General features: G+C 40.0%; 1 protein-coding gene across 2 annotated transcripts in view; it reads left to right on the top strand.

Moving 5' to 3' along the window:
• The window catches only part of tango6 (transport and golgi organization 6 homolog (Drosophila)), a 45,511-nt gene extending 27,325 nt beyond the window's left edge, over nt 1-18,186 (top strand). For both annotated transcript variants that reach the window (XM_040132557.1, XM_040132556.1), the window contains 3 exons: nt 2,836-2,987; nt 14,320-14,433; nt 17,718-18,186. In XM_040132557.1, coding sequence (XP_039988491.1) covers nt 2,836-2,987; nt 14,320-14,433; nt 17,718-17,894 — 443 coding nt within the window. In that variant the 3' untranslated portion in view covers nt 17,895-18,186. The remainder of the gene's footprint in view (nt 1-2,835; nt 2,988-14,319; nt 14,434-17,717) is intronic.
• Nucleotides 18,187-19,891: the final 1,705 nt, after the last annotated feature.

Below are 19,891 nucleotides of genomic sequence, written 5' to 3'. Positions count from 1 at the left end.
CTCATCAACATCAGACATTATGTTTGTTCTTGCCAGTGTGGGGAAAAATGCCCTTGTGTGCCTTTTTTCTGATTCAGAAATGGGGAACATGCTGGCAAAAAAACAACAGTGTACCTGGGGTGGGCATTGAACCAGGCGTTAACCAGAACAGTTAGATAGAAACTCACATTATCTCAAATGACAACATATTGGGTTGCTCTGGTTTCCCTGGCTCCCCTTCCTTAAGTATGTTTTTGTGCAGCTGATCTACAAATTGAAGGAGTTGTGCCATGTTGTATGGACCCACTTTGACATGGTGGTGGAGGATGCTACCATTGCTGATGGTTGCATATAGGGTGATGTTTGCCTCCCCTCTGGCCAGGAACTTGTATGATGGGTCAGTGACCAATGATGTTGCACCTGCTTTTGTGTCTTTTTGTTAGGTTGAACCATGCCTCATCGATGAAGATGTAATCCCGTGGGTCAGCTATGGCATCCAGTTTATATATTCTGTACAGAAGTAAAAATTAATTTTACTACAAATACAGTACTGTAGTGTACTACTGTACTGGAATGAATGATTGTGTACTGCTGTTGCTGTAACCCATTACAGTAATATATGGAACTGCATTGATATGCTGGAGAGATGGGCCATACTCTACATACTGTAAAAATTCTGTACAGTATAGCAATTACTTGCACATATTGGAATCATTGCTCCTTAACTCTGTTTGAATTCCTTTCAAAATGCACACGGTACAGCTGCTTTGTCCTTATCTGGTTCTTCTGAAGGATCCAGTGGAATTACTGATGATGTTAGTTCCTATTTGAGTTTGAATTTCCCTCAAACGGATGGCATTATTGGCAATCACCATATTCACCAGGGCAGTCTCCTGCTCAGCTGTGAGAAGTCTACGCCTACCTCCAATAGATGGTTGCCTCTCAGTTCTGCAAAAAGGAAATTTGACCATTACTGACCTATGGTTATGCTTTACTGTGCTGTGGTACAGTAAAAACTACACTGAAGACAAAGTGTAGATTCAGTCTATGTGCACTACAACATTACATGTATCATGTGTTAAAAATTTTGAGGTTCAGTGTTTGCACCTGGAGAAAGATGGGATCTTTTAGTTTAGGTTCTGATGACTTGAGTTAATTATATCGAGAGCATGTGTTTGCTGAATGAACCTTTAGTGCAATGAATCACTTATTTGATCACATTTGTGTAAGGTTTTGCAGAAAGAGTTTTGAATATTGAAGCACATGTGGAAACAGGTGAATAGTTTTTATGGGAAACTTGTGTGTTTTTTGAAATTATGTAGAGGTATTGGGTTTTTTTGCTACAGGATCCTGTTTTGGTGTTTAAAAGCGGAGTAAGCAATTCTGGACAAAGACTATAAAATGTCATCAAAAAATCACATGCATAAAAAAAGCATCCAAAAAACAGAGTAAAAACTATCAACAGTTAGTTGTTTTGATTGTCTTTGCAAAACTACAGCGACAAAAGAGAGGATCGTAGGTTTGTAGCTAATCTAATAAAGAAGGTAACGTTATCTGGCGAAGCATTTCGTATTATGCATAAATTCAAATAAATCCACTGTGCTAGCAAATGTGTTTTTAGATCTTCATGGCTGTAAAACCTTTCACAAGTATGGACAAGTACAATGATATAGAGCAATGAGACAGTAAACTGTCACCACAGTTTCTGCTGCAAAGTTGACATGCAGAGAGGACATGATGGTTTCCCAGCTGCAGACAGCGATACTCACAACAGGCCACACAAATGTGACACTGGTACCTGCTTACTAATAAATCAGTTGGGATTAGCTATCACAACATAAGCAAAAGGGACAGAACAATACTGACCTATCTCTCCACCATTGCCTCACTGATTTTAACATGGCTTTTCTTCCTTGCCTGACTATACCACTTCTTTTTCAAAATTTGTTGTTCTGACCTTCACCCCTTTGGCCGTTTCTTGGCCATCTCTCAGTCTTGACAAATTGATTATGTTGTCGAGTATACGCCGCTGTCACACCGCCACTGGTAGACGTCTCTTCCATGCACTTGCCTTAAAGTCACTGCAGGTCTATCATCTGCAGTACCAACCAATCCCTTTCAAAACTCCACACAGTCTGTCGGTGATGGAAGGGTAGACTGCTCCTTCTCCTTCTCCTGGTAATCCTTAAATTGGCATTATCCATTAGCACGTGCCAGATTTACAGTATCTTGCTCCCACTGGCCCTTTCCCCAATCTCTCCTCCTCTCCTGCTTCTTTCCCATGTCCTGTGCACAAGAAGGAAAACTCCCTGTTGCTGATTGGGTGGAATCATGTTTGCCTTGGGTCAAGACACTTTATTTGTTTCCCATTTACAGAGCTAGGGCTGTGTAGGAAAACCAAATTATTTTTTTTTTTCCCAGCGCACACACAGAACAGAGTGCTAGCAGATTGTGAGGCGATATTCACTGAATTTGACTGAAGTGTCAGTAGGTCCATGTTGTTTGCATCAGTGAATCTGATCAGAGGTGTAAACAGCCAATATGACTCATTTCTGTTTATGTTTTTTGTTAAATTTCACTTTGCTTCAAAAATCCTTCAAAGTTTTAGCAGAACATATACTATTTGATTCTAAAGACTCCCAGCCTGACAACGCATATTTCTTGCATTTCTATATCTTATGTAAAATGATAAAACCTTATTTTGCTGATTTTATTGTATTTTTAATAGAGGATAATGGCTGCTGTCAGCCAGGGACTCAGCAAGCTGACATCAACCTTATTTAACCTGATAAATAGATGTACAACCTGAGGACTAACCTGTCTGCCTGGTCTTCCTCCCCTCTCTTCCTCCTCCAGGGGAACTGGCGCCCCACCTTGGCCGTCCTCTGATAGGCGTCTTCCTGCAAGGAACCAGGGATCCGGACGCAAGAGTCCGGGCCAGCAGTCTGTCCAACCTGGGGGAGCTCTGTAAGCAACTGGACTATGCCCTAGGGCCGCTAGCTCACGAGGTGAGATGGAGCACACTCCATTTAAACTTCTACGATCCTCCTGCAGCAGTACATAGCAAAAAGCCATAGTTATCTCACACATTGGCTACAGAAACTACTTGTCAATCAAAATCATACACCAGGAAAATATCAAATATAGTTCTGGTCAATTGCTGTTCTAAATCAGTGCTCATATAAACTAATCAGATTTTAATCTGAAAGTAACCATAACATTAATGCAGATGATTTACATTGTATAAATGGTGAAACTCAGTAAAACCAAAGATGCGCCATAAATTACACAAAAAGTAAAAAAAAAAAAAAAAAGGACGAAGATGTACAGTTTTCTCATTTTGTTTTCTTTTATAAGTTGCCATGGTTTAAATGTAATAATACACTCTATGATGTACAAGTAAATCAATTTGGCAGAGGTGTACTTCACCTCCATCTCATGTTGGGAAACCTCATCATGCATTAGGACTTTCTGATTGAATAGTAAATAATACAGAAAGGTAACAGAATACAACTAGTGACGTGGACAATTTAAAAAAACAAAAAAAGTTAGACAAATCTACTCTGATTTTTGTCTGAACTAATTTTGCATTCCCTTGGAATATCAGTACTTTTGTGCTATCTCGCAGTACTTTTTGGATTCCCTCTGATCCATATTTCGGTGGAAAGCACTAGGTATAACCACAGCGTGAGCAGGAGTACCTTTTGCAAAAGTATTGCATATAATAAGCAGTATGCAAATAAAGTGAAAATATTTCAATTTAGCAATAATATTGTGTGCTGCTATGGAAATTATATTAATTAAGTACTTATGTTACGTGGCAGAGGAAATATTTATGTCCTATCAAAAGTAGTATTTTACTTTTGGTGTAAATGAAAGTGTCTAACATCTCATCAGGATTTTATCCAGATGTGAGACACTTAAAATGACAAGTATAAATGGGGCCTAAGTGGAGTATGCTTTTATGGGGGGGTTTGGATACAGTTAAGTACGGAAACAGAGTTCATTCTTTCTTACTCTTTATTGTCCTATAATCATCATGTTATTAGTTTGTTGTATTGATCTTATGTGGCCCACCCATTTTTTCACTTGTTCCATTTCCGGTTTTGTCGCTTAACTTCCAGTTGCTATTACTGGCTATCATAAATACAAGTCAGGTCTCGGCCTTGTTTATTCACACAATCTGCTAGAAATGTCTCAAAGTTGGGAACTTATTGTCGTTTTTGAGGAGATTACAAAGCCTGACAGCACCATATCCACTCCCAATATCAGATTAAAATGACTATCTCTGCCTCAAAGTTATATACGGTGTTCAAGCTAATAATAATAATAATATTATTATTATTATTATTATTATTATTATTATTATTATTATTGTTGTTGTTGTTGTTGTTGTTATTGATGATGATAATATTATTATTATTATTATTATTATTATTATTATTATTATTCAAGCAGTGCGTGTTGAGCAGGATCATGGGGGCAGTAGGTGGTTTGCATTCACAGATCCAGACTCCCCAAAGCTCCAGAGGCAGAAGTAGCTGCAGAAAGCGAGACCAGGAGAGAGGAGAGAGACGAGAAAGCACAAAACTACAGGAGAGAGTAGAAGCGAAGTTAGTAACAAGGCATTAATGGGATATCATTACATATGGATGGAGAGGGAAAGGAGGAGAGAGGAGTTTGGTGCATCATGGGAAGTCCCCCGGCAGTCTAGACCTATATCAGCATAACTAGGGGATGGTTTAAGACTAGCCTGTGCTAACTATAAGGAAGGTTTTAAGCCTACTCTTAAATATAGAGAGGTTGTCTGCCTCCCGCACCAGAACTGGAAGATGGTTCCACAGTAGAGGAACCTGATAAACTGAAGGCTCTGCGTCCCATTCTACTTTTGGAGATTCTGGGAACTACAAGTAAGCCTGCTTTCTGGTATTCTAGGGGGGTAATAGGGTACTATGAGCTCTTTAAAATCTGATGGTGCCTGACCATTAAGGGCTTTATAGGAGTGAGGTGGAGGATTTTAAATTCTCTTCTGGATTTTACAGGGAGCCAATGCAGTGATGCTAACACAGGCGAAATATGACGTCTTTTCCCATTTCCTGTCAGTACTCACACTGCAGCATTCTGGATCAGCTGGAGAGTATTTAGAGATTTGTTGGGACAGCCTGATAACGAATTACAATAATCCAGCCTCGAAGTGGACTAGTTTTTTCTGTGTCTTTTTGAGACAGGATGGTTATTGCAATGTTACGTGGGTGTAAAAATGCCGTCCCTGAAGTTGTTTATGTGGGTTAAAGGACATATCCTGATCAAAGAAAACTCAGAGGTTCCTAACAGTGGTGCTGGAAGCCGGGGCACCGCCATCTAGAGCAAGTATATCATTAGACAATGCGTTTCTGAGGTGTTGGGGGCCAATTAAAATAACATCCATAGCTAACTGGTGGGTTTCATCAGGCTTCATTGACAAGTACAATTCAGTATCATCAGCATAACAATGGAAGTTAATGATGTTTTTCCTAATAATATTGCCTAAAGGAAGGTCCATAAGCATTTGGACAGTGAGATCATTTTCGTAATTTTGTCTCTGTACACCACCACGATCAATTCGAAACAAAGCTATCAAGATGTGACTGAAGTGTAGACTTTCAGCTTTAATTCAAAGGGTTAAACAAAACAATTGGAGTTACAGCCATTTTCATACATAGTCCCTCATTTTCAGAGGCTCAAAAGTAATTGGACAATTGACAGTTGATCAGTTTCACGGCCAGGTGTGGCCTGTTCCCTTGTTATTTCATGGCAAATGACTCAGATAAAAGGTCTGGAGTTGATTCCAGGTGTTGAATTTGCATTTGGTAGGAGTTCATTGGAACTCTCAGAGAAGAGAAGAAGAAAAGAAGAAACAGGAACTTTCGAAGTGACCAAAACAACAGTTTGGTTCATTCTTAAAAAGAAGGAATGCACTGGCAATCTCAGCAACATCAAAAGGCCTGGAAGACCACAGAGGACAAATAAAATGGATGATCACAGAAATCTTTCCTGCATGAAGAAAAACCATTCACAACATCTAGCCAGGTCAAGAACACTCAAGAGGAGTCAGGTGTATCATTGTCAAAGTTTATAATCGAGAGACAAATGATGAATGTAAGTGAAGAGGGTTTACTGTTGGAGAAAAAGATTCCTAGATCAGGGCCAGAGTGTATCTCTGGACCTATTTTGAAACACTTAACATCTGTGAAGGTGATGAGTTACTGGAGTCTCAAAAAGTTCAAAAAAGCTCATTGGAGATGATCAGAGTTCAATGCAATAGAGTTTATTCTTTCACAAGATAAACCTGAGTTACCTCAGGAAAGCAACTGAAGAAAGCATAGCTAGATATATTATATTATATTATATTATATAATTATACCTCAAGTTCGCTCCTCCTTGCTGGTGGGCCCTCCACCTAATTTTCTAAACTTCACCTCGTCAGGAAATAATGGTGTCATACATTTCCTATTTGGTCACATCCTCCATATCTACCTGGAAACAATGGTGTCAGTCTCTTTTGAAAATCCCTAACTCTCCCGGCCTGCCTGGGTAAGTCCGGGCATCTCCTGACACCATTATCTCCAAGCTGTCTTAGGTCACATTTTTAAAAACTTTAATATTTCCACACTGTGTATTATAGCAATCATTTTCTTAATTCAGATTAATCACAATACTTCTGTTACTCACAGCAAGCCCAATGATTGAGTCTGATTTATCATTATCACAAATCAATGTTAAACGCTAAAATCAATGTCCAGTACATTCTGGTCTATACTGTAACACACAGAGTATATTTCTTGGGATTTTACTACTACATTACCACAGGGTGCAAACCACTGGTAACACTCAAGAACAGAAATGCCAGATTAGACTTTGCCAGAAAACATCTAAAAAGACCTGCCCAGTTCTGGAACAAGATTCTTTGGAAAGATGAAACCAAAGTTAACCTGTACCAGAATGGTGGGAAGAGAAGAGGATGATGGAGAAAGAAAAGAACGGCTCATAATCCAAAGCATACCACATCATCTGTCAATCATGATGGAGGCAGTGGTATGGCATGGACATGTATGGTTGCCAGTGGAACTGGTCACTGGTATTTATTGATGACATGCCTGCTGCTAGAAGTAGCAGGATGAATTCTGAAGTATATAGGAGTATACACTATCTGTTCAGATTCAGCCAAATAATGCTAGGAAATACAAATAATGATAGGACGGTGTTTCACAGTACAGATGGTTAATGACCCAAAACATACTGCGAAAGCAACCCAAGAGCTTCTCAACGCAAATAAATGGCCAAGTCAGTCACCTCACCTCAACCCAATTGAGCATGCTTTTCACTTACTGAAGACAAAAAACTGAGGGCCGGCCTTTACTGCAGCAACAGAAGGCGGTTGCAGTAAAGGCCTGGCAAAGCCTCACAAAGGAGAAAACTCAGCATTTGGTGATGTCCATGGGTTCTAGACTTCAGGCAGTCATTGAATGCGAAGGATTTTCATACAAGTATTAAAATAATCCTTATATTTATAATTATGTTGGTTTGTCCAATTACTTTTGAGCCTCTGAAAATGAGGGACTATGTATAAAAACGGCTGTAATTCCTAAACTGTTGTAACATTTTTGTTAAATCCCTTGAGTCAAAGTTGAAAGTCTACACTTTAGACACATCTTGATGGCTTTGTTTTAAATCCATTGCGGTGGTGTACAGAGCCAAAATTACAAAAATTGTGTCACTGTCCAAATACTTATGGACCTAAATGTACTTGAGGTGAATAGAATCGGTCCACGCACAGAACTTTGTGGAACCCCGTGACTAACTTTTGAGTATATGGAGGACTTATTGTTAATGTGCACAAACTGAAATGGATCTGATAAATAGAACCTAAACCAGTTTAGAGCAGTTCTTTTAATGCCAGTTAAATGTTCCAGTCTCATGATACATGATAGTCTGTAATAGGATGTAATGGTCAAGAGTGCCAAATGCACCCCTAACAGGGCAAGTATAGAGAAATCCTGACTGAAAATCCTCAAATAAACTACTATGTAGAAGGTAACACAAATAGTTGGCAACAGCCTTCTCACAGATCTTGAGAGGGAAGGTTAGATATAGGTTTATAGTTAGCTAAAACAACTGGATTAAAAGTAGGCTTTTTAAGAAACTAGTTTACAATGAGTGTTACCTCAACTAGCTTAGGTGGTGGCCATGCAGTAATGCACATAAACCATTTTAGTTCTCCAGTTTTACTTTGCTGTTTCCTCACATTTAAGAGTCCTTGTTTCATTTTAAAGAATAAATACTCATTTTATGTGTTTTAATATACAGACCCCAAACTTAGTTCTGGTTTTATTCAGGAATTTTCAGAATGTCATTATGTTGACATTCTGAAAATGACAGAGCTCTTATTTTTGTTGATTTTATATGAATGTTTTGTTAACACCCTTCCTCTTCTTTTACTTGTGATTCTTACTCCCACTCACTATGTCAAGCAATCCAGCACTTGAACACACTTGAACTTGTGCTCTCCTATGGTTTGTTGCTGAAGACGTGAATTTGGTTGATTCTTTCATCTGTTCCAGGTTCCAGTCCTCTCTCTCGACCCCAAACCTCCCTCAGTGATTTGCTCCCGCCACTTAAATACTCTCTCACTGTTGAGGAGTTTGTCTGTTTTTATTAGCTCTTGCATGAATATTGTATATTCTATAGCCTCTGTCACATACAAAAAGTCAAAAACTTCTTATCTGCAATGGTTAAATGGAGAAATAAGGCAGGCAGAGCATAAATGTAAAAAAAAAAACAAACGCAGTGATTCACCAGCTTCCCTAAAAGATCTGATGTTTACATGTCATGTGCATCAAAGAACCAAGGGACTCCTATTTTTCACAGCTGATGGCTAAATGGGGTCATAATTCCAGAATCCTCTTCAAAATCATCAACTCTGTGATTTGTCCTAATAGCATGTCTAGACAGAGAGCTTTTCAGCTGCATTATTCAGTCATCTGTCTCATGTAGGTGTACAGGAACCAGATATGCTCCTATTTAAATCAATCCAGCTGTCTACACAAGCTACTTAATGACTCGTGTTTTACTTGTGCTATATGCTTCACGTTCATTTTCCTGCATTTTATGTGTACAGTGACTGTGTATTGGGCAACATGTGCACCAAAATGCGGGTGGCCTACAGCTCAGTATGTGTCTGAACGACAGTGTCTCTAGACACACAGAGCACCAAAGCTGCTGCTGTTACTCTGTTAACGTGCTGCTCACACTATACCTTCTGTGTAGGCACAGTGTGAGAGATGTTAAGAATTTCTGAATTACTTACAAAAGTAAATAGTAAAGATTTGGCATATATGCATATTTGGTATTAATACAGAATTTAGAAAACTTTCAAACTACAATTCCTACAGATCTTCAATGCTAACTCACTTCAGTGAAATCGCTCTGTCAGCCATGGAACGCACTGTTGCACTTTCAAAGTCATCCTCCTGCCCTCCTGACTACATTCCCACTTGGTTTTTAGAAGCAGTATTTCAGACAGATGGTCTAGATAATTTAGCAATTATTAACTGCCCTCTGGACTTCTGTGCTCCTTATGGATGGGCTATAATAAATACCATGCTCGTGCATAGGGTGGTTCATAAGCACAGATCAATGATCGACTTTGTGGTCGGATCTTCATATATGCGGCCATATGTCTTGGACACTTGGGTGAAGAGAGGAGCAAGGTGTCAAAAGCGTCAGCTCTGTTAGAGCTTCCCCTGCCATCTGATCCAACTCACCACCAGGTGGTGGTCAGATGGCAGGGGAGGCTCCCAGACAGACAATAAACCCAAACCTGTGGTGAAGGAGGCCTGGGAACATCTGGCTGAAGCCCATGTCAGTGAGTTCTTCAATTCCCACCTCCAGAAGAATTGCTCATACATCCCAGGGGAGTTTGAGGACCATGCTCAGACCCTCCATTGTGGAGGTGGCTGTTGAGAGTTGCACTCAGAAGGTTGTAGGTGCCTGACAAAAATGGTGAGGAAGCCCAAGCAGAATAAGGAGGCCTTTCAGGGCATGGATCTTGGAGCAGCAGATGGGTTACCAGTGGGTCAGAAGGGCTGTGGCTGCGGCGGTTGCAGATGCAAAAACCCAGGGTTGGAAAGAGTTCGGGGAGGCTATGGAGAAGGACTTTCACTTGGCCTCAAGGAAGTTCTGGCAAACCATCAGACAACTTAGGAAGGGAAAGCAGGGATTTGCCCAAGATGTGTACAGCTGTGGAGGAGAACTACTGATTCTGACTGGGGAAATCGTCTGACGGTGGAATGAGCACTTTGAGAAACTCCTGAACCTGGGTCACTGAGTTAAAAAGCTACTTGGCGGCAAGGCACAAGGTCTGGATGAGATTCATCCTGAGATGTTGAAGGCTCTGGACATTGTTTGGGTCTCATGGTTCACAAGCCTGCTCAATGCCACATGGAGGTCGTGGACAGGTCCTGTGCACTGGCAGACCAGGGTGGTGGTTCCCATATTTAAAAAGGGGGGGCAGAGGGTTTGCTCCAATTATGGGGGTTTTACATTGCTCAGCCTCCCTGGGAAAAATGTTTGTCAGGATGCGAGAAAGGAAGCTCCAACCGGTTGTCAAACCTCAGATCCAGGAGGAGTAATGTGGATTTCAACCTGGCCGTGGAAAAATTGAGCATCTCTTTACACTCACAAGGTTACTTGATTGGTTGAGGGAGTTTGCTCATCCAATCTACATGTTTTTTGTGGACTTCGAGAAGGCCCCCCCACAGGGACCCCTCTTATGTGGGGCACTGTGGGAGTATGGGGTACCAGGGCCATAACTAATAGCCATCTGGTCCTTATATAACCAGAGTTAGAGTTGTGTCCGTACTCTCGATAGGACGTTAAGCAGTTTCCAGTTGGTGTTGGTCTCCATCAGGGTTGTACCTTGTCTCTGATCACATTTGTAATTTTCATGGATGGGATCTTAAGGCACAGCCAGGAGGAGGAGTGTGTGTTTGGGGACCTTGGAATTGCCTCATTGCTTTTTGAAGACAACGTGGTTCTGTTGGCTTCATTAGACCATGACCTCCAGCATGTACTGGGACAGTTTGCAGGTTCTCTTTAAAATGGAGCGTTACATAGGGAGGCGGATAGGTGTAGCCTTTGCAGTAACGCTGTCAAACCCTGACAAATGGTCAGGGTTTGACAGCGTTACTGCAAAGGCTACACCTATCTAAAATCACCTAATCTAAAATTAGATTGTGAATACAAGCTGCCGAAATTAGTTTCCTCTGTAAGGTGGCTGGGCCCACCCTTATAGATAGGGTAAGGAGTTCGGAGTAGAGCTGGTGCACCTTGGCATCTAAAGGAGCCAGTTGAGGTGGTTTGGGTATCTGATCAAGATGCTTCCTGGGCACCTTCCACTGAAAGTTTTCCCGACATGTCCAACTGGTAGGAAGCCCCGGGGTAGACCCAAAACACGCTGGCGAGACTACACATATTATGTGGCCTGGGAACGCCTCTGGGTCCCCTAGGAGTCATCTGGACTACCTTGCTGAACCTGTTGCCATCGTGACACCATAGGTGGCAGAAGATGGATGGATGGGTGCATGGATGGATGGATGCATCACTGCCCTCTGTCTACTGGCATTTTCCCCCTCCAATTTTACACATGCCACCACCCCTAGAAATCTTCTCTGGATCCCTCTGTTTTAAGTAATTTTAGACCGATCTCTAAGCTGCACTTTTTATCTAAGATCTAAAAAAATGTCTCCACAAAATTTCTTTTAGAAACAATGATCAGATTTTTGAGGAGCTTGAATCTGGTATTGCTCTCTGCACAACACTGAGACTGCTCTGGTTACGGCCACCAATGACTTTCTGCTTGCCACCAATGCAGGCATGTACTCCATTTTAATTCTCCTTGACCTGAGCTCAGCCTTTGAACAGACAATCATAATATCTTAATCAGACATCTGAAAACTATGTTGGCATCAGTAGTGTGGCTCTAGATTTGTTCATCTCTTATCTTTCCAACAGATCCTTCTCTGTTATATTTGGAGATGTCTCTTGCCGTCATGCTCCTCTCTTTTGAAGGGTCTCCCAGAGGTCTATTCTGTTTCATCTTTTATTTACCATCTACATGCGTATACATAATGAAAATTTTGTATACGCATGTAGATGGTATATGCATACCATCTACATAACAATTTTCATTATTATGTAGATTAGGGATGTGCGTGAATAGTTGACTTAACAATTACCATTGCTACCTTTTGGTAGACAAAGGTCACATGCAGATTCGAGTACAACCATTTAAAAATGACAGAGTAGATAAAACCAAACATGGAGAAGGCAGAATATGTGGCCATAACTACAGACAGATGGACTTCCATGACAACCGATTCGTACACAACAATAAAATGTCATTCTATCATTGAAGGAAACCTAGTTTATAATGTGCTCCAGACGTGCATGCTAAAGGAAAAACATTCTGCTGAAAACTTGGCTGCACACCTGCAAAGTGCTATTAGCAAGTGTGGACTAGAGAACAAAGTCATCCAGGCCTCTTTATTCTGCTTGATGGGCTCCCTCATGACCTGCTGGAGTGGGAGTCTCTGCAATTATCCATAATTGATGCATTTAAGACAAACGCCATTGAGCTGGCTGATTGGTGTATGCACGAGACTGGTGAATGATTTCCAACACAGTACCGTAGCCACCATGGCCATCTGGAGCAGCAAGGCCTGCCTGCAAACAAACTTATACAGACCTGCAAGGTCACTCAAGTCAGTGACATGATCCACCGCAATCATGAACAGTGATGGGCCATCACCGTCTGTTGGACAGAACTGTGACCAAACTAACAGACGCCAGGGCATTGGAGCTGACGAATGACAACTGGCAAACAAATTAGTCTATGCTCCCTCTGCTGGATTCCCTCAAAGGTGCCACCACGACACACAATATAGTTCCACACAGTCTTTTTATGTTTGAATACACGTCCAGAGGAGATCTTTAACGGATTATACCATTTTCATCCAATTAGTTATCTCCATTAGGCATCTAAACTCCGCAGGCAATTCCCAGCAACACGGTGGCATCATCACTGGAGAGACAAATGCTTGAACCAGACACAGAGAGAGCTGCAAGTGTGGCACTGCTTGCCTCTGCTCTCGATCCTCATCTAAAGCACCTCAGCTTTCTCCAGATGGACATACAATGGACAGTAACAGAAAATCTTGCTGATCAGTATAACAGCCTCCCCGCAAATGATGATGAGGAAAATGTGGATAATAAAGGCTATGGAAAGTTTGCAGATCAAGTTGAGCTGGAGCGCTACTTGATAGACACCTGTATCCCACCAAACGAAGATCCACTTGAGTGGTGTTACAGGATTCACGATGCTTTCCAAAACTTTGCCACCTAGCAAGTCACTATCTCTGTGTGCCTGCAACATCTGTGCCAGCTGAGAGAGCTTTTTAAGCTGCTGGAATTATTGTTAATAGACAAGAGAGGTCTTGCTTTTAACCCGAACATGTTGACATGCTGATTTTTGCTGAACAAAAACGTTACTTCAGTCCTACCACCGTGTGTGTGTGTGTGTGTGTGTGTGTGTGTGTGTGTGTGTGTGTGTGTGGTTAACGCAGTAGCTGAATAGCCTAATAAAAATTAATCGATGCCTAATTTATTTATTTATTTTTTTGTAGGCCTATTATTGCTAGTTTTTCTGATAACTGATTATTATTTTTAATATTTATTACTATGTTGAATGTTATGTTAACTTTTTATTTAGTGAGTTGTTGTCCTGTTTTGTGGGATAATGTGCAATGTTGATGATACACAGTGCAAAGTGCCACACACCTCAGCGGCAGTTTAAAATACAATGGGGTTATTTAAGAATCTGTTTAATGGTTTCGAATGGCTGTTAAATACACGCAATATTTTTTCAGACAATGTTTAAACTTGTTGATTAAATTGTGCTCAATTTTGACTGAGTGTTGTCTTACTCTTAGACTAGTAGACTAGTCCTAATTTAAATATTTGTTTAATTGATGGGGAAATTAGTCGTTAAGAATATCCCTAATGTAGATGATTCACAACTGTATGATATAAGAAACACAAGCCACACTATAATTTACAATAATGTCAGTAAAAAAAAAATGACAATTTGTGTTTTGTGAGCATTATTGTATGCATGTCCCCACAGCTTCAGCACCGCTCCAGATCATGCTGTATTTTTTAACTTATAGATGATTTCTAACTGTATTTTAGCTTTTCACCTATGTCTTCATATTTATATCACTGTAAATTTGTGTGTGTGCACAGCTGAGCTCCTGTGTGACTGCTCTGATAAAGACAGAAAAGGAGGCAGAGGTAAGGAGAGCTGCTGTCCACGTTATTGCCCTGCTGCTTCAAGGTATCAGCAACAAAACCACCCAGGTATAAACGCACACCCACATACATTCACAACTGAGCATGCATGAAAAACATACACTCTTTAGCACCATCCATTTTACACAAAACTTACTGTGCCATTTAAATATTGTAAAGACTTCATGACCTGAAATGGTGTCAGTCATTAATCCTTTGACCTGCAGGTTAAACTGAATCCGTCACAAGTATTCCCAAAGCGTTTGTTCTCCCTGTCAGATTTACAAAGTACCTGCCTCCTGCTCATTGCAACAACAGGACGTAACTGGTGCTTCTGAAAGTTTCATAGCTGGTAGTATTCCATTAGGAGACATTATGACTTCAGGAATGGAGCACTAAACACAAAGTACAGCTGAGGCTGTTGGGAATGTCATTAGTTTTGCAGGTATTTGGTCATAAACCAAAGTAGTGCGCTAATTCAAATTTGTATATATTTCAAACAGCTGAACAGCTGAATAATTTGGATCAGGGTTTGTTTTTGAGAGTGAGAGGCTGCTTTTACAGACCGTCTCAGGTCCTACAGGATTCATTGTTAGCTTCTCACCAAGAAACATTGGGAGACTCACTCATACCAAGGAACATGAAGCAGTGAGAAGGAGATAACTAGTGTAAAAGTCTGTGGTATTGTTGACGTCTCTGCTCAAGTGTTGTTCAGAGATAGTTGACCACAGGGTCCAGGCTAATCACATCACAGCTCTTTGGCCTTTTAAAAATGGAAGCAGTGATGCAGGATCCCTGACTGTATTTCCTAATTCAGTAATCACTGATGTGGTTTGGTGTATATTTTAGGGGCAGTATGTATTCATAGCCAGCCATGTATTCTTAGCACTATAAGGCACTAATAATAAATGGGATATGTACAATGTACCTAAATGATGACACTTTATGAAGAAATCCGTAAAAATGTTTTAAAGTCTTTGGCAAAATGTAAATTATCATCAGTGGGTTTAATACATTTATTATATAAAATTACCGTATTGTATTATCGGGTGAAATCTTTGCAACCATTACGAAGTGAGTTGAAAAAATTCTGCAATGCTCTGCACTTATGAATCACTTTTGTGAACCATTAGACATGATTTCATGTCTAATGGTTCACAAAAGTGTTTCATAAGTGCAGGCCAAAAAAGGTCTTGTTTTCTGTGATATATTTTAAAAGATGATACAAATGTTTTTCTGATCTGGAGGTGGGTGCATGAAAACTGTAAGATTTTGTTCTGGTTCAGTAGCACCAAGTCTATTTCTAAAAATTTATAGTGAAAGAACTGTTTAGGTGCATTGATGGAATTGTAACTGCTTGATCCAAACAAACAGAATAATTCAAAGTTTTAGTCACTTATTTGCCACCTGTTGCATAGCTGCGCGATTAGTCAACTAAACGATTAAACGTTGCTATCCTCAATAGACAGCACCAGAAATACTAGTCAGTTAAACTATTTGTTGGTATTTTATTAATTTACAACGCCAGTAAACTGTTGTGCCTAAGATGTTCGGCAACCACCCGCCACCAGCCAGGGCTGCAGCCCCCCCTCCTCTTGTAATGCCCAGATGTTGTAAACCAGCAAGGTGAAAAGTGGGACAGATCACATCTCGTAAAACCAATATAATATCATTTACCCAACGCTGAGATCCTACTTAATTGTGTTTTCTACTTTTAGACTAGTCTACTAGTCTAAATTTAAATAACCCTTTATCAACAGAGAAATTTGTCATTAGGAATGTCTCTGTCACCAACAGCAGCTCAGCTGCTTTCCTTCTGGCAGATTTCAGTCATCTTATAGTGGGCAAGAAATGAACCAGTCATGGAACTAGAGTAATTTCAAGTGTGATGCCACGACTACAGTCAACTGGCTAGCTGCTGATCCCAGACCCAGTCCTGTCATTACTGGAACAGCTGGAGAAGGGCAGCACCAGCTGTACAGGGCTAATGATACACAGGGTGAATTTAGAACTGATGAGAGGGACAGACCCTGGCAGAACAGAGCACAAAGGTGAGGCCAAAGAGGAGAAGAGCAGGCCAAGTGTGGTGGTGTGTATGGTGGAGAAGAGGAAAATAGAGACTGAAAAACACTGAGGCAGGAGTCAGGGTATCCAGCGATCCACTAAAGGCCTAAAAAAAAATATGTAATTTTTGTGGTTAGATGCAGTAATTTTGCTATTGTTGTTATAAGAAGGCTTGCAGTTTAATTGTAATCCTTACGATGTCAGTCCTGATTGACAGCAAACACTCACTGCGTAGCTACTTTGTCAGAAATTCAACAAAAGAGCAACTGGGCTATCTGTACAGCACAACCAAACAAACTCAAATTATTTTGTTAAAGAAGTTTGTCAGTAATATGTACAACCATAATCTGGTTTCATGATGTGCACAGTGTGATTAGTGTTCCTCACAACAGCAGGACACAGTAAAAGGAGTTGATTACCTTGTTGAGGCGTTATCTTTGTAGATGTGTTTTTGATGAACATTTGCAGTCAGCACTAACCTTTGCGTCGAATACATTATATTTCCTGTGACTGTTTCATAATCAAAGCCATCCAAGGGTTTTATTTCATCAAAATCTTAAGGATTATAACTTTTATTACGATTGTTTTCTTTGGCAGTTCATCTCCTGACCATTCTCGCAATTAATCAATTAGTTGTTTGTGCCCATTGCAGTTACCAGAACTTGAGGAGACATCTTTTAGTTGCTTGTTCTGTTCGAGTTGCAGTTCAATACCCAAAGATATTCAGTTCATGAAAATATGGGACAGGGAAGGGCAACACGTTGTTATACTTGTGGAGTGTGAAGTAGGCATTATTTAACATTTTTTCCTTGACTGATTAAAAGAAATGATTAACAGTTTTCTCTTTTTGTATGAAAGTGTGTTGGGTCGGAAGGAGATTATTTTAAAGGGAGAAAAATGGAAAAGGGGCAATTTTTTATTTGTGGCGTTCCTCTTTATGTATTAAACTCTCTTTCAGTTAAATATATTGCACAAAGGGCTCAACTGATTTTTGATGAATATATCTCAACAGTTAACGTCCTTGTTTCCTTTTTGTTTCTTTGCCTGTCTGTACTTAACCAAATTTTGGAGGAAAATTTCAGTTACATACAACTTGGGTCTTAGGATTGATGGGAAAAACTTCTAAACTATCAGTAATTATCCATAAGTTGCCAAAATTGGATGAGAAAACAAAGGGGAACATTAACAACAAACTGTCCATTGTAAGCACCCATCCTAGTCTGCAGACCAGTTTAAAGTTTTGTTTCAACAATGTAGAAATCTCTCCCTGTCTCCCATTACTTCTCCAGGTTCTCAGTGATGTTTTGTTGGATCTGTACCGAGCTTTAAAGTGGGTGGTGCGCTCAGATCCAGATGACGTTGCAGTACTGCATGCCCAGCTGGCTCTGGAGGAGCTTGATGATGTAATGCGGAGGTCCATCTTCCCTGAACAGAAGCTGGAGAAGAAGATTGTTGTGTTGCCGTAGAACTAAATTTTTATTTTGCAGGGTCTTCATAATCCCTTCATGGTGTGAATTTACAGAGAACTTTATTTTTATGTGCTGTGTTTATAGGCAGTAATAGATCTGCTTCCATGTGATTGGATTTTGTGGTCAGTTGGTTTCAGAACTACAAACCAAAGGTCACCAAACAGCAGTGATGAAATCCTTCATGAAGTCTTTCCATAATGAAAGGAACAGTGACCCTACACCAGTGTGTTCTACTGTACCATTTATATTCAACTTACAAAATAAAGTTTTAACAAATTCTTCCATTTTATTATAAAGTATACAAAATATGTAAAGTGATACAATGTTTTGAAATGCCACTGTTTTACCCTGGATGTACTGCCCAATTCAAACAGCTTTATTAATGATCATATATCATCAGAAAAGTAAGAAAATAATTAAGCGGACAGTATTGTTTTTTGTATTTCAACTTGATGAAAAACTAAACAACTGTCAGTTTATGAGGAGGTGTGAGAAAAATGTTTTAAAAAATGTTATCCAAGAAGAAAAAACTTCCGACTGTGGCGGTTGAAGTCCTGCAGTGAGAAATCAGCATATAAAAATATACATATTTAGCGCTGTCAGTACTTGTGTTATGGGCTGTAAGGAAACACTACAGCTGAGCAGTGCCATTTTGTGACAGAAATAAAGAAGTGGTTTGATGTTAAACTGGATGACAATGACTGGGAGGAGGCAGGCAAGGGGACCGGACTGAGATCGATGCATGAAAACATCCCATTGTAGGTGAAGTTACACTGTCAGGGCAAGCTGAGGATGCTCACCTGGACACAAAGAGAAAATTCTAAGTAGGAATTGGAAAATGCAACAAATTCCCTTAAATCACATGTATGTGCCACTTCAGAACACATCTGCTTATATGTAGAATTCAAAATCACTGCAAGAGTAACATGTTAATCCTAACTACTTTAGTCAAGTACAAGTTTTGTTGGTTTGAAGATGCCATTATACTTGAGTTCTCAAAAATTCACCTGGTTTGATATATTTTGGTTTTCTAAACAGACTAGAGACTTACAGAGCTGTGATTACGTTTTTATGTCTTTGAAAACATGGTGGCAAGCAGTGATTTTTATCTTTGAACACTAACATGAAGAAGAAACTGGACAATAGTTGGACCACTGTGTAAACAGGGCCGAATGGGTTCCAGCAAGGTTTGAACAGTCGGGCTCAAGGCCTACTCAAAGGAAGGACACATTCCTTCTTTTTGTTTCATCCATTGGGCAATAAGCGAGTAGTGTATGAAGCCTGACCTTCTCCATCTCTCCCTCTGTGTGAACATACAGCAAGAAAACACAAGGAGCTTCAGCCTTCTTTGTAATCCATGGACCTATTCCCCAACATTGAGTCACAGTATCAGTGCTTCAGGCGGTTAAAACATAGGCTCTTTCATCATGATGGCAGATTTAGGCCTCTTCACAGCATTGTTATCAATGGCTCTTGAATCACACCTGTGTTTACACTGAAGGTTATTTATTTTTCAGTTAGCAATGCTTCAAACATCCTGCTGGTAGATTTTAAACACTAACAATAAGACGTGTTTAAAAAAAAAAATGTTTGCCAAGGTCTAATGTATCATTTGCATGTCAAAGAGTTAATTCCCATTAAATTAAAGACAGCAACCTTTGTACAAACAGGTTAAAATGCTTAATGTTTATAGATCTGCATCATCAAGAAAACATGCTGAGTTGAGGTGATACATGTCTAGAAGCTAAACTTGGAAAAAATTAAAGGATTGGTTACTATCTTTCAAATCAAAGTTCCCTCTGTGTTTCCTGCAACAATGTTTCCTTGTTGAGCTACAGAAGAGGGATAGTAACAAAATGGGGAATTTCATACTAAAAAGACTAACTTTGGAAGATACCCACTTGATTTGTCTAATTCAAACAAGTGAAGCCCCATGTTAGCTACAGATAAAGTTAACACATTTTTGCACAAAATGAGACTGCAGACAATTGTCA

This window comes from Xiphias gladius, chromosome 8 (assembly GCF_016859285.1).
Source record: "Xiphias gladius isolate SHS-SW01 ecotype Sanya breed wild chromosome 8, ASM1685928v1, whole genome shotgun sequence".
Lineage (NCBI taxonomy): Eukaryota > Metazoa > Chordata > Actinopteri > Istiophoriformes > Xiphiidae > Xiphias > Xiphias gladius.
The sequence above is the reverse complement of the archived record's forward strand: the minus strand, read 5'-3'. Positions and strand labels throughout refer to the sequence as shown.